We start from the raw sequence: 13,123 nt of genomic DNA on the forward strand, positions 1-13,123 counted from the left end.
CGCGTTCGCCTAACAAATAGTAAACAAACCACGAGTGGATGTCAAATGGGTGAATTGCGTTCATTCCGGTTCATTCGTGACGTCACCTTGCAAAACCTTATCCAGCTTTTTACGAGCCATAATGGCGGATGCGTTCGTAACATTTGAACGGCATCTTTGACATTTCACTAATACATCGCACGTTTTATTTTCGCGTGTTCACGGTAAAACTAAAGGAATGTACGGAAAAAACGTACGATGTATTAGGGAAATGTCAAAAATGCTGTTCAAATATTAAACGAACACGTCTGCCATTATGGCTCGTAAAAAGCTGGATAACGCTGATGGATGCATTGACGCAGCATTCTGTTTGGGCCTTTAGGCTTTTGAGTCGTTTCACTCGAATGCAACACTCTAGTGTCAATTCAAAGTATGCTTCTCCCACGTCACAAGGCCTACTACGGTCTAGAAAACTGTCAGCTGTTTCTGTTACTGTTACGTACTGTATGCGGTTTATGTGATTGCGATCAAACAAACCGAACCAGCTACCTACATAACTTTATTTTTCCAAAACCAACGAAGAAAAAGAAAATGTAAGAACATGGTACTTTCTTACAACTTACCGCACGTGGCGAAAATGTCACCTAACTATCCACTTAGGGACTGAAATCGCAATACCACCAACCGGAGCGATCCGATTGGTTTATTATTCACGTAAAATGCATAGGGAAAAATGTATGTTAATGATTTTGCCCCGCCGCGCGTGCACCGGTTTGTGATTGTGCAGTACAGTGCAATGTGTGTACCTACTTGTATAACCTCAAAACTCTATACGCACGCTGCTGCCTACTGGGTGTACGAGGGTGTAGACGGTCAGTGAGAAAGAGAGAGAGAGAAGTGAGCTAAATCCACTTAATGGGACCAGGAAGTTACCGATTACGGCGTGCAGTAATTTTCCACGCTTAGCTGATCTGCAGTTTGGTTTATTTCCCGCCCACGAATTGTGTTCGGTGGGAAATTTGCTCGGCGGAACGGAGAAGCTCGCTAACGTGTTGTCAGACCGAACCGAAGCTTCTGACAAATTGTTCAGCAATTCCCGAAGCAATCTGTAATTGCATAATTATGTAAGGTCGAGTTTATTCCGTTGAACTCCGGATAGACTTTCCAGTATCGTGTCGCAGAACTGATTCTGGTTTTAATTCGAAGCTGTAAAAATTTCAAATGAGCTAGTCACGATCGGCGCCACACGATATAAGATCTGGCAATCTTTACAGCACGTCTATAAGACGTCTACAAAGTATAAAACTCTGCCCAAAGCATTCGAGTAAATTTCGCAAGCGCATCCGCAAAAGCCGCACAATTAGCAATGGAACGAATTGCCTCAGCCAGCAATAAACACTTGCTCACTCGCGATCGCAAGCAAGCGGTTCTCATTGTGCGTGTCCTCGGCGCTGGCTGGCTGGCTGACGGTGCCGCCTTAGTCACGAGTCAGGAAGTGCATGTAATGTGAAACACTTCACTCATAGCAAGACACAATCAGTGCGGTTCGCAGAGCGCATCAGCGGATGTTAATTTCATCACCTTTTAGTTCAGAGCAATTAATAACAACCACAAAACCAGCACAACAGGTAAGCATCTTTTACTCGGGCTCCAGCAGGCGGCAGGTAATATTTCGATTTTGACATTTGGCCTGTGGTAAATTAAATTCACCACATTATGTTTTGCCACGTTACGTGTGCTGCTAAACTCACCACCCACCCGAGCGAAATTGCGATGCTTGCGAAGCCACACTGGTTACGGCCGAAGCCCGCAGCTGAAGGTTAGCGCAATGTGCTTCACCCGAGGCACTCATCATGCACTATAATGAAGCGAGCTGAGATTTGATTGAGACTCATTTGATTATCATGGCTGCTTGGCAGCTGTTAAAGGATTTAATGAATAATTATCCACCATTTTGAATGCCTCTGTTTACATTCTTCGTTGCACGATCGCAGCAGCGTACTCGTAGGTATGATTGTTGTTCACTGGCTGAAGCGATAGATGCCATTTGCGGCCGAGTCGCCAGACACCACCCCAGCCGGGAAGACGAGAAGCTAGAACTGAACGTGACCGGAATCCCAGAAAATCCCATTCTAATGGTGTATTGTTTATCAGACAAAGCGCATGCTCTCGAACAATTTGGCGTGCGTTAGTTATTTACTAACGAGAACGACTCTTCGTCCCCACATTTTTCCACATTGCAATAGCTCATCTTTGTTTTGTTTTGTCTTCTTTTTTTTCCTCTCCAGCTACGGACTACTGGGAGCATCCGGATGCGGCAAAACGACACTTCTGTCGTGCATAGTCGGACGAAAGCGGCTCAACTCCGGAGAAATTTGGGTGCTGGGTGGCAAACCAGGAACGAAAGGTTAGTATAACTCGATTGAATACCTACGGCCATTCCTTTAAGAGTTCGTAAGGAACTTGCATGCAAGTTTGAATATTTACACCATTATTCTATAAAAAGACTAAGCTGCTAAGGTTTGTACATGTGACACGAAAAAAGGACCGAAGCATCTGCCATACACGGACTGTCATGAAAAAATCCGGACGCATACTGACCTTTGCAGTCTAATAGGAATTTCACCTCTCGAGTCTCGATCAGCGACAAAAACAACTTATGGTGCAAACGGCTCGTAAAATTCTAACTGGTTCTTCTGGATTGAATTTGGAGTCAAACTAGAGTAGTAGCAATACACCAGCACTTTTTTGTTTTACCTTTGTTTTATCAACAACTATAGCTGTACGTTGCTTCGCATCCAACTGAAAGCAAATTAAATGGAGCGTGTTAGATGTCTTCGGCTACATTCCTGTAATAGAGACGAAAAAATAGCATTAGCATTCGAACTATTACTAAGGTTCAACATTTATTGATGGTTTTAGCCTTATAGATAGAAGATAATTTGAGAAAACCATTAGCTTTGAAACAAGATCAGCTTGATTTTCAAATCTGTTTTGAATATAACATAGAAAGGCTGCTGATCACTTAATGTAACTGCATGAAATTTTGAGCAGTGATTCAAAGCATTTGTTAAATTTTGAAGAATGAATGCATGGCCATGATATACGAAAGAAAATCTTGTAGGGTTTATTTCTAATTCCCGTCGTAGTAAGTAAAGCCATTCTAATGTTCATCATTTGTTAGATGGATTTAATGAATACTCCAAAAGTTCTTGTGCTGATTTGACTAAAACACACTTATCTTCCGATTCGTGAACTTTGAAATCACTGAAAAACGATTATTAAAGCATATTATTGAAAGTACGCAAATGACTTTATTTCTTAAATTCGTCGTACCGTTTTAAAATCCGTCCATCAAAATTTTTCATCGTCCGAACTAAAAATCACAACAATGTTTACTAAGCTAACGGGCATGTATTTGTGTAGGACGGCATGGCAAATGTTATTCTGCAAATTTTCTGCAGGTCAGGCTAGTTTCATGGCTGTAGAATAACAACAATGCGTTGCGTGAGTTATTTTCAATTATGAATGACGGAAATTAAAACGATAAGTCGACATTTTCTTTTTCGTCACACGAAAAAACGTAGGAAATTTGGCTGGTTGGACTTCTTTAATGATAAAAAGCATTTAAATAGATCTCAGCTCACTTTGATTGATTGCGTAGGACAGACAACAACCTAAAATATTAGGGAATAACTAGTTTTGCATTGTGTGTCATAAAAATGCTGATATTTTTAATAATTTGTGTTGGATAGGATGGGAATAGGCAATTACGACGATGTAGCAACATACCCTATGTGACGAAATGTCGTTCCATAGGATGAACTAGCGTTGTAACATGAACACAAGATTCGCTAGAAATGTGCGGCACGTAACGGATTTCGAAGGAACTGGACTAGAATTTGGAGTTGAAATCGAACTTAACATAGGGCATTTAATTAGACTTGAAATTGAACTTATTTGGGCTCGAAACTTTTCTTCAAATTGAACTGGAAATTGGACTTGAAATTACACCTAAATTTCGACTAACTTCAACTGGAAGTTTTACTTAGAATTGAACATGAAATCGAACTTAAAACCGAATTTGAAATTGGACTTGAATTGAACTTAGAAATGACTTGGAAATTGAAGTTGTAATTGTACTTGTAACCATTGAACCTATGATACAACCTTACTGTAATAGCTAACTTTTCACAATAATGTGAGTTTCAATCGTGTATCCAAAACACCCGTACTGAATTCAGTGACTAAATCTTACAAAAAAAGTATTCCAGGCGCACTGAACTTTTCTTCAAGAAATGATTCATGAAATGCAATTATCGAGATAAATGTTGAAAATGTATGAAGTGTGTTGTGCTGCACACGAAGACTATAGAAAAATCCCCTCCAGTAAGGTGTTTGGGAAGGCTAAGGTGAAATACTAGAAAAGCGCTATTTGTAAAGGTCGGGCCACTTGAGAAGTCATGGTTGGACCACCATAATTTTAAGCGCAGAAACGCAATAATCGCTAGAGAATGTCAGTCACGTAAAATGTAATGAAATAAAGCAATATTAATACGATACGATAAAAATCTAGATTTTTGTTGGTTTTTCATTGTAGTTGTACACTTCGGAAAAGACGATTGTAGTAATATTGATTTTACAAGATCGCCAAAATTTCGCAAAAATGCAATTAAAAATAGGGTATTTGCACATATATGAGCCGTTGTTCACGTAATTCATTCTTTTCATGTCTCTATATAGAATTTCAATACGTATGTCTTAGATTTTTTGCGGTGGCCGAACCTGTACAATATGGCCCGACTATGACAAAATTTTTTGTTTTCACGTAAGTGCCTATAACTTTTTTATTTTTCAAGCAATCAGTTCAAAACTTTCCGGAAATGTACCTTATTCTTAGACTTTTGCAACGATGTATTTAGATTTCCAAAATTCCTTTTGAAACGAAAGTTATGGACGAATTCCAAAATGTGGCCCAACCACGACGATACTCCCCTACATGACAAACCGTGAATCGTTAGCATTGATCGGAAAATTTTGTTGTCTAAACAGTCTCAGCAGTCGATCACAGTGTTACATCTTACCTGGCTGCACGAAAAAAGGTTACTCACGTTGTTTGTATAGAGATTTCTGAAAGCTCAAGCACCCACACTAGCGAACACGAAATACGCGTGTATATACATGATGTTTGCCTCATGTTGGGGAACAGCTGATGCTGGAGGAACAAACCGAAAAATAGCGATTAATTAGTCGTGTTACTCCGTTTTTCACACTGCAGTGCTCATATATTTTGGTTAAATTTTTCATCCTGCTTCAAATTCAAACACACATTTTGAAAATTTACTGGCATTTAAGCCAGCGGAAGATGAAAATCATTCTGTACCTTGGTGACAAAGGAATGCATCTCTTTTGTTTACTGTTGTTGTTTGCCTCATTTTCAAACCCCAACACACACATAACTTGAAAGCTCTATTAAGATTCATAAGCTGCACACAACCAATGATGGTCTGTACCTGTTATACTTCTCAACACAGTTTGTCATAATCTGTACAGAGCGCGATAAACTATTTGTCGCTTACAAGTAGTGATGTCATTGAATCGAAGTCTGATCACTCCTATAATCTTGATCACTAGCAGCGATTTTTTGCCATCCCTGCTTTCAATTGAACCAAAAATTGGACTTAAATCAGACATGATTTTGGACCTAAAATCGCTCCTTTAATTTAACTTGAAATTAAACTTGACATTGGACATTAAATTAGACTTGAATTTGGACTGACTTTTCCGTCCCGTTTATTCTCTTTTCTTTTAGATCTTCTTTGCTGTATCGTTTTCTTGGTTTTTGCACTCACTTAATCTGTTCCGTTTTTCACTTTTTTACATCCCGTTTTCCGTTTTTCTGTCTTTTTATTCTATTTTTGGCTCCCTTTTTCCCTTTCCTGTCCGGTTTTCCTTTTTGCCACACATTTTTTGCCTTTTTCCCTTCTGTGTTACCTTTTACTTTAGTCCGTTTTTCCTGTTTATTCTAGTTTTTCTGTCCCATTTTTCGGTTTTTACCTTATATTTCTCCTTTTATATCCCGTTTGACCTCTTTTTCCTGTTTTTCTCATTTCCTCTATGTTTTTTCTCACATTATTCTTCTTTTCCTGTTGGGTTTTTTCTATTTTCTGTTCCATATTCCCATATTTGTTTAGTTTCTCTCTTGTTTTCCCTTTATTCTACTCGCGATTTCCTCTTTCTCTGTTCGTTTTCTTTTACTGGTCCGTTTTTCGCCCTTTCCCTGATTTACCTTTGTTTGGTTTGTCGTATTTTTTTTCCTTTTTTCTTAGTTTTCAGGTCCTGTTCTATTTTCCTGTCTTCTTTTTTGTCATTTTCTGTCCCCTTTAAACTTTTTCGTTTTTTTTGTCTCGGTTTTCGTCTTATTTCCGTCGTAGTTTATTAACTCCTTTCCTTTTTTCGTTCATCTAATTAGTTCTTCCTCTTATTATGTCCAGTTTTGCCTTCTATTAATATTTTTTCTCCCCATTTTATTTTCGTATCTGACCCATTTTTCTTCTTTTCTGTTCTTATTTCTCCATACTGCTACTCCCGTATTTTCTTCTTCTTTGTCTCTTTTCTATTCCGTCCGTTTTCTTCTACTCTTTTTATCCAATTTTCCCCTTTTTTCATCATTTTCTATCTCGTTTTCTTTATTTTCTTTAGTATTCTTCCTTCTTTTCTCTTGCTTTGCTCCTTTTCTCTTCCATTCTTCTTTTTTTCTGTTCAGTCTGCTAGTTTTTTATCTTACTTTCTCCATTTTCACCCGTTTTTCGTCACTTTTTTCTCGTTTTATGTTGCTGTTTACCTCCCATTCTGTCGCGTTTTTTTCTTTCGTGTCTAATCCAATTAAGCGGCAACGATCCGAATAAGAGGGCAGATTGGCAGGATCTCGCCAGGGTAAATCCCTCAAAGCTAAACGAACGAATCTTCTCTGCACACGCTCAACCCGCAAGTTCCAATCGAACTGATGCAGGCTCCAAACCACACATACATTTCCCAGTATCGGACGTACAAGAGAGCAGTACTGGGCTTTCAGGCAATGAGGATCCTTGAAGTCCCGTCCGATTCTAGCGATTGAACGCTAATTGTCTACTCGCTTTAGACACGATCGCCGTGCGGTGCCTGTCGAATGTCAGCTTTTTGTCAAGAATAATGCCAAGGACACTAACGTGATACACTCTCTTTAGCGCTTGCCCATTATTTATTTATTTATTTATTTGAGTACTTCATCTGACTATAAATTGTCTACATGAATAAAATTGATTATAGATTACACTAAATTAGATCTTAGTAGCATACTCGAAAAGAATCGGCGTTTGAGTTCGGTGAAAAGTAATTACTTCACGTTTAACAGTGCTTATAAGCAAGTACAGCACTTGTTCGCTAATTGCACGAATGAGGCGATGCGATTAGCGAATTTCGTTTTTTAATTGCACGATGGTTGCCAATATTTATTGTAAAACGTGATGCGTTATCACTGTAAAGAACTCTTCACATGCATTCACACGTACGCTAAATTTGGGAAAAACATTTAAATTTTTACAAGCGAACTAAAAGCTTAATGAAAATGTGTTCAATTAGTCAAAGTTTAGCCAAATTTGCATGAATTTGTTTGTAATGTATCTACGTAATGCAGAGATAGAGAGTTTGCATTCGGCAACGCTGCATTTCTGTTTATAGCAATCACCTGTGTGAAACCACGTGTAGTTTGACAGATAACTGCTTTTTAGTTGCACGATCGTGCAGTTAGCGGACGTGCAATTAAAAGACGGTGCGACTAGAGGACGTGCAATTAGCGCACGAGTGCTGTAATTCAGTTTACACAATGTTGTAAATTTATCTAATAAAAGCTGCAGATGATAACAATCTTCCAAGCTACGAATTGTCAAGTAGATTTTGAAGTCAACAAGTCGACATCCATTGTCTATGGCATGAGCTGCGTAATTGAAAAATGTAATAAAAAGAAGTGGGCCAAGAATGCTACTCTGCGGTACACCAGATTCGTTTATGAATGCAGATAATAAATCCGATCCAAGCTTGATAATAGTCAGCGGGGGATGGTGTGAGTCGACCGAAGAGTGAACTGCTTAATCCAGCACGCGGCCAAGATGATTACGGCACGGTAAAAAATTGTCACGTTGAAGCGAAGTGATTTACCGTTGAATTCGCACTACTTGCCAAACATTACAATTCGAAATGAAAATTTATTGAAAATGAATCAACACAAAGTATGATGAAATCAACAGAAAATCACTTTAATTTCGAATGTGCTTTCTTTTGAACTTTTGAACTGTCAAATGGATAGAAAGGATTTTATGTTGATTTTTCGTAAAGCTGCTTTATTTATTACTCATAATTGAACAATTACATAATTATATTCATAATTACATACAAAACATAATACAAATAAAACCTCAATCGCTGACAGTAGCCGGATTCCTGTGTTTAATACTCTGATGTCTAAATAAAGTTGATCTCGGGTTGATTGCTGCTATCAATCAATGCTCGTGTGATCAATTCCATAACCTGAAAACAGTTAGCAATTTGTTAATTATGTTCACAGGTATAATTTCGCTATACTTACACTCTAGAAGAGCAATAATTTGGAACGAAAACGTATTTTCTCCATTTAGGTTTCTAATTTTGCTTCCGATTGGTGAAAGCTGCTTTCATGTTTCGCGATTTTTTGACATTTGTAAATTACGAAAAAAATAATTGCATATTCTATAGATATGCATTACAATTCGATGGTGATATTCATTGAATAGTTTTCAATAGATAGTTTCTTGTTTAAAAATTTGAAAACTCTCAAAAATCAACACTAAATCACTTCGATTTGTAGTGCTGCACAACAAATTGATTTAAATGCAAGCACACTTAAAATGGACGTGACGATTTTTTACCGTGGGTGTAAATTAGCCTGGTTCAAATTCAGGAAATCCTTGCCGTCGATGATTGTGGCGCTCGCGGTGGAGAGTATCGTGGAATTATCATGCCTAATAGCACCATCGCTGTAGTTCCAAACAATCCGGGGTTGGTTGTAATAACCGCAAACTAATGGAGTACATCGATCACCGCAGTTCTCACAAAAATCGTGGACAGAAGCGACGTGTGCATCGACGATAGCTTTATCATTACTCTTGTCCGGGGGAATATATATATATATGTATATATATCTATACCTATAAAGAAGGATTTCTGTCTGTCTGTCTGTCTGTCTGTCTGTCTGTCTGTCTGTCTGTCTGTCTGTCTGTCTGTCTGTCTGTCTGTCTGTCTGTCTGTCTGTCTGTCTGTCTGTCTGTCCGTATGTTCCTTATAGAATCGAAAACTACTGAACCAATCGGGATGAAAGTATGCATGTAGAGGTTTCTTGGGGTCAGGAAAGGTTTTAGTGATGGTTAGAAACCCCTCCCCCCACTAAGAGGGGGGGCTCCCATACAAATGAAACACAAATTTCTGCATAACTCGACAACTAATCAAGCAAATAGAACAAAATTTATCATGTGGGTGTTTTCGGTGACAAGAATTTATTCTATGGTAAATTGAGACACCTCCCCTCTTTATAACGGGAATTATAATTCCTCTCCTCTTTAAAAGGCTCCTTCGCCTCGGCAGTGGTAGTGGCAGTATGTGAGTTGTTCGTGATCGCACTTCAATGAAGATTTTTGACTTGTTTTATATACTCAAGCAAAGTTTCGCTTCAATATTTTGACTTGTTATGCGAAAGCTTACTTAAAAAGTGTGGAGTGCAAGAATTTTATCAACGCTACTGAAAATAAAACGTATTTCAAGTGTACCCTCGCGGAGTGTTCCATATTGGCTTAGAACCGAAATTGTGTTCGTCTACTGCATTGTTACACTCTAATACTACCTAGACCACTCACAAAAATCGTGTCCGTGTAGTACATTGTTACAACCTATACTACCCAGACCACTCACTGGATGAACACGAATAGAGCGCTGACTTGTGCTGTTGCTACAAAGATGGGTAAATCTAAACTTACTTTGGCTGCTGGTTCCAGTAGTGAGAACCAAAACAAAAAGCGATCGAGGGAAGACTTGGATAAAACCGTAGAACAAGTGGAAAGCGTTGACAGTTTGCTGGTGCGAATACAACAAATGATCGACGATGGAAATGCAAAAATCGAAAGGAAAATCGAGTCTAGCAATAATGCCATCGTCTGTGAAATTGCTACGTTGCGTGATGAAGTACATCAGCTTAAGACCGATTACACCCGTGATTTACACCTGCTTCATGATTCTCACACTAAGCTGGAGTTCGATGTGCTAAAACACAAGCATGTTGTTAATGGATTACTAAAATCAAATGACCTAATTCTCACCGGTGTTCCTTACACTCCAACGGAAAATACCGATGTTTTGATTCGGAATATTGCTCTGGTTCTTGGATACTGCGAGGTGAACACGCCGATTGTTTATACAAAACGATTGACTAGAGCTCTTATTGTTGCCGGTGCAACACCACCAATTTTAATCCAGTTTGCATTCAAAGCATCCCGAGATGAATTCTTCCATCGGTACTTTGCAAGAAAGAACTTAAACTTGAATCAGCTTGGATACGAAGTGGACCGGCGCGTATACCTTAATGAAAACCTTACCGAATCGGCTCGTCATATTAAAGGAATGGCTCTTAAGTTGAAGCAGTATGGGAAAATTCATCATGTCTTCTCCAAGGATGGAACTGTTTTTGTGAAACCAACTGAGGATGTTCCACCCCTGCCGATTTACTGTGTGGACCAGTTGACAGATTACGGATCAAACAAGAACTAAACTGTGAATACCGAACCCTTTCCTACAAATATTGTGTACTCCTCACTTTTATTTCCTTGATTTCCTTCCTATTATTATCCATGTTATCATTCCTCCTAAAAGTCAATCATCGTTGGACCATGGACCTGCTGCTGTTGTTCCCGTTACCTCACTCGTCGCTGTAGCTGAAGCAAGCTTTGTTGCATCTTATCGTTATCTTCAATTGAATGAACGATCGAGTACCACATTATTAGATGAGTAGATCATTAACAAAAAAATTCGAAATGTATTTTGTTTTGTTATCTTATACAATGCTCCATCCATTCCATTCCTCCACTCTGCTTTTCCAGTTCAAACACTCAGTGTTGGTCGTTTTTCCTTTTCTCGATGTCGGCTAATCAGATGAATATTGCACGGGCGGGACAAGGTATTGCTGATATCCCACGAGCCGTTATGAATGCGGCCTTACTTGAGGACTGTTTAAACTTGTGTCATATGAACGTACAGAGCTTATGTGCGCGCCAGCTGAGCAAATTCAATGAATTCAAGCAGTGTTTTACAAATAGTAAAGTGGATTTAATTTGTGTATCTGAAACCTGGTTAAATGATAGTATAAACAATAGCGTAATTGATATTGATGGCTATCGAGTTCTAAGGAATGATCGCAAATACAGTAGAGGTGGGGGTATTTGCGTTTATCATAAACTTGAACTTGATTGCAGAGTTATCGCTGTTTCTGAACCTTCGGTAGAACTGGAGGACTATAATCGCACTGAATACATGTTTATTGAAGTTCGAACGAACAACAGAATTTTCCTCCTTGGTGCCATCTATTCTCCACCAAGAGCCGACTGTTCTAGCTTGTTAGACCAACAGCTGTCGGAGTTGTCTCTTAGTTATTCCAACGTGATTTTGATTGGAGATTTCAACACCAACTTAAATGAAACCGGCATTAGAACTTCACGTTTTTGCAGTGTACTGGATAATTTTGGACTTAGCATTGTTAACAATGAACCAACTCACTTTTATTCAGGTGGAAGTTCATTGATTGATTTATTGATAACCAACGATACTGATTTCATTCTTAATTTCAATCAGGTTGCCGCTCCAGGTTTCTCTCAGCATGACATCATTTTTTCGTCGCTTAATATATCTCATAGGAACATGGATAATCCTAAGTCATTTAGAGATTATAATCGTATTAACTATCCTGCTTTAGTGAATAGGTTGACAAATTTTGATTGGTCCCAGTTGTATAGTATCAGTGACTCAGACTTAGCACTAGATCTTTTCAACATGCACGTGGTAGACCTATTCGAAAATTTTGTTCCCCTGCGACCTTTTAGAACCAATTCCAATCCAATGTGGTTCAATCACAATATCTTAAATGCAATGATCGCTAGAGATATCGCATACAGGCTTTGGATCACTAGCAGAAATGAAGCAGATCATCATCAGTTTAAGAGGCTACGCAATCGAGTAACCCACCTGATAAATAAGGCTAAGTCTAATTATCTGAGCAGTAGCTTAGAGTTTGCTTACTCTAGCAAAGAGCTGTGGAAAAGGTTGAAAAATTTGAATGTTATTAGTAAATCCAATAGCTGTCGTAAAATTCAAAATACTTGTAATGAAGTAAATGCATTCTTTGGAGATAATTTTACTATAGACTCGGAATTACCTGCGATTCCACCACAGGAAGTTGGGGGTTTTCGTTTTTCACCATGTAATAATCTCGATATTTCATCTGCTATATTATCAATTACTTCTAATGCAGTTGGTATGGATGGTGTAGCTTTAAAGTTTATAAAGCTGATTTTACCGCACATAATGACTCCGATTTCTTATCTGTTTAATCTGTTTATTTCAACTGCTAAATTTCCTCGAGCATGGAAGATTGCAAAAGTTGTTCCAATCCATAAAAAACCTGCAGGAAGTAGTTTGAATAATCTTCGTCCAATAAGTATCCTAAGCTCATTGTCTAAAGCTTTCGAAAAAATCCTTAAATGCCAGATCCAGGAGTATGTTAACACATTTAACCTTCTCAGTCCTCACCAATCAGGTTTTCGTTCAGGACACAGTACTACCTCATCCTTACTTAAGGTGCACGATGATATTCATAAAGTTATTGATAGAAAAGGAGTTGCTTTTTTGCTTATGATTGATTTTTCCAAAGCCTTTGACAGGGTCTCTCACGTCAAACTACAGAAGAAATTATCTCACCAGTTCGGGTTTAGTCGTGAAGCTGTTTCTCTTATCAATTCATATTTGACGGATCGTACTCAAGTGGTTGATATAGAGGGTCAGATTTCTGATCCCATTAATATACTGTCAGGTG

General features: G+C 38.5%; 1 protein-coding gene across 2 annotated transcripts in view; it reads left to right on the forward strand.

Moving 5' to 3' along the window:
- LOC128732781 (ABC transporter G family member 23) overlaps positions 1–13,123 on the forward strand; it is a 77,875-nt gene that overhangs the window by 56,473 nt on the left and 8,279 nt on the right. For both annotated transcript variants that reach the window (XM_053826155.1, XM_053826156.1), the window contains exon 4: positions 2,268–2,386. In XM_053826155.1, coding sequence (XP_053682130.1) covers positions 2,268–2,386 — 119 coding nt within the window. The remainder of the gene's footprint in view (positions 1–2,267; positions 2,387–13,123) is intronic.

Source organism: Sabethes cyaneus, chromosome 1, assembly GCF_943734655.1.
Source record: "Sabethes cyaneus chromosome 1, idSabCyanKW18_F2, whole genome shotgun sequence".
Lineage (NCBI taxonomy): Eukaryota > Metazoa > Arthropoda > Insecta > Diptera > Culicidae > Sabethes > Sabethes cyaneus.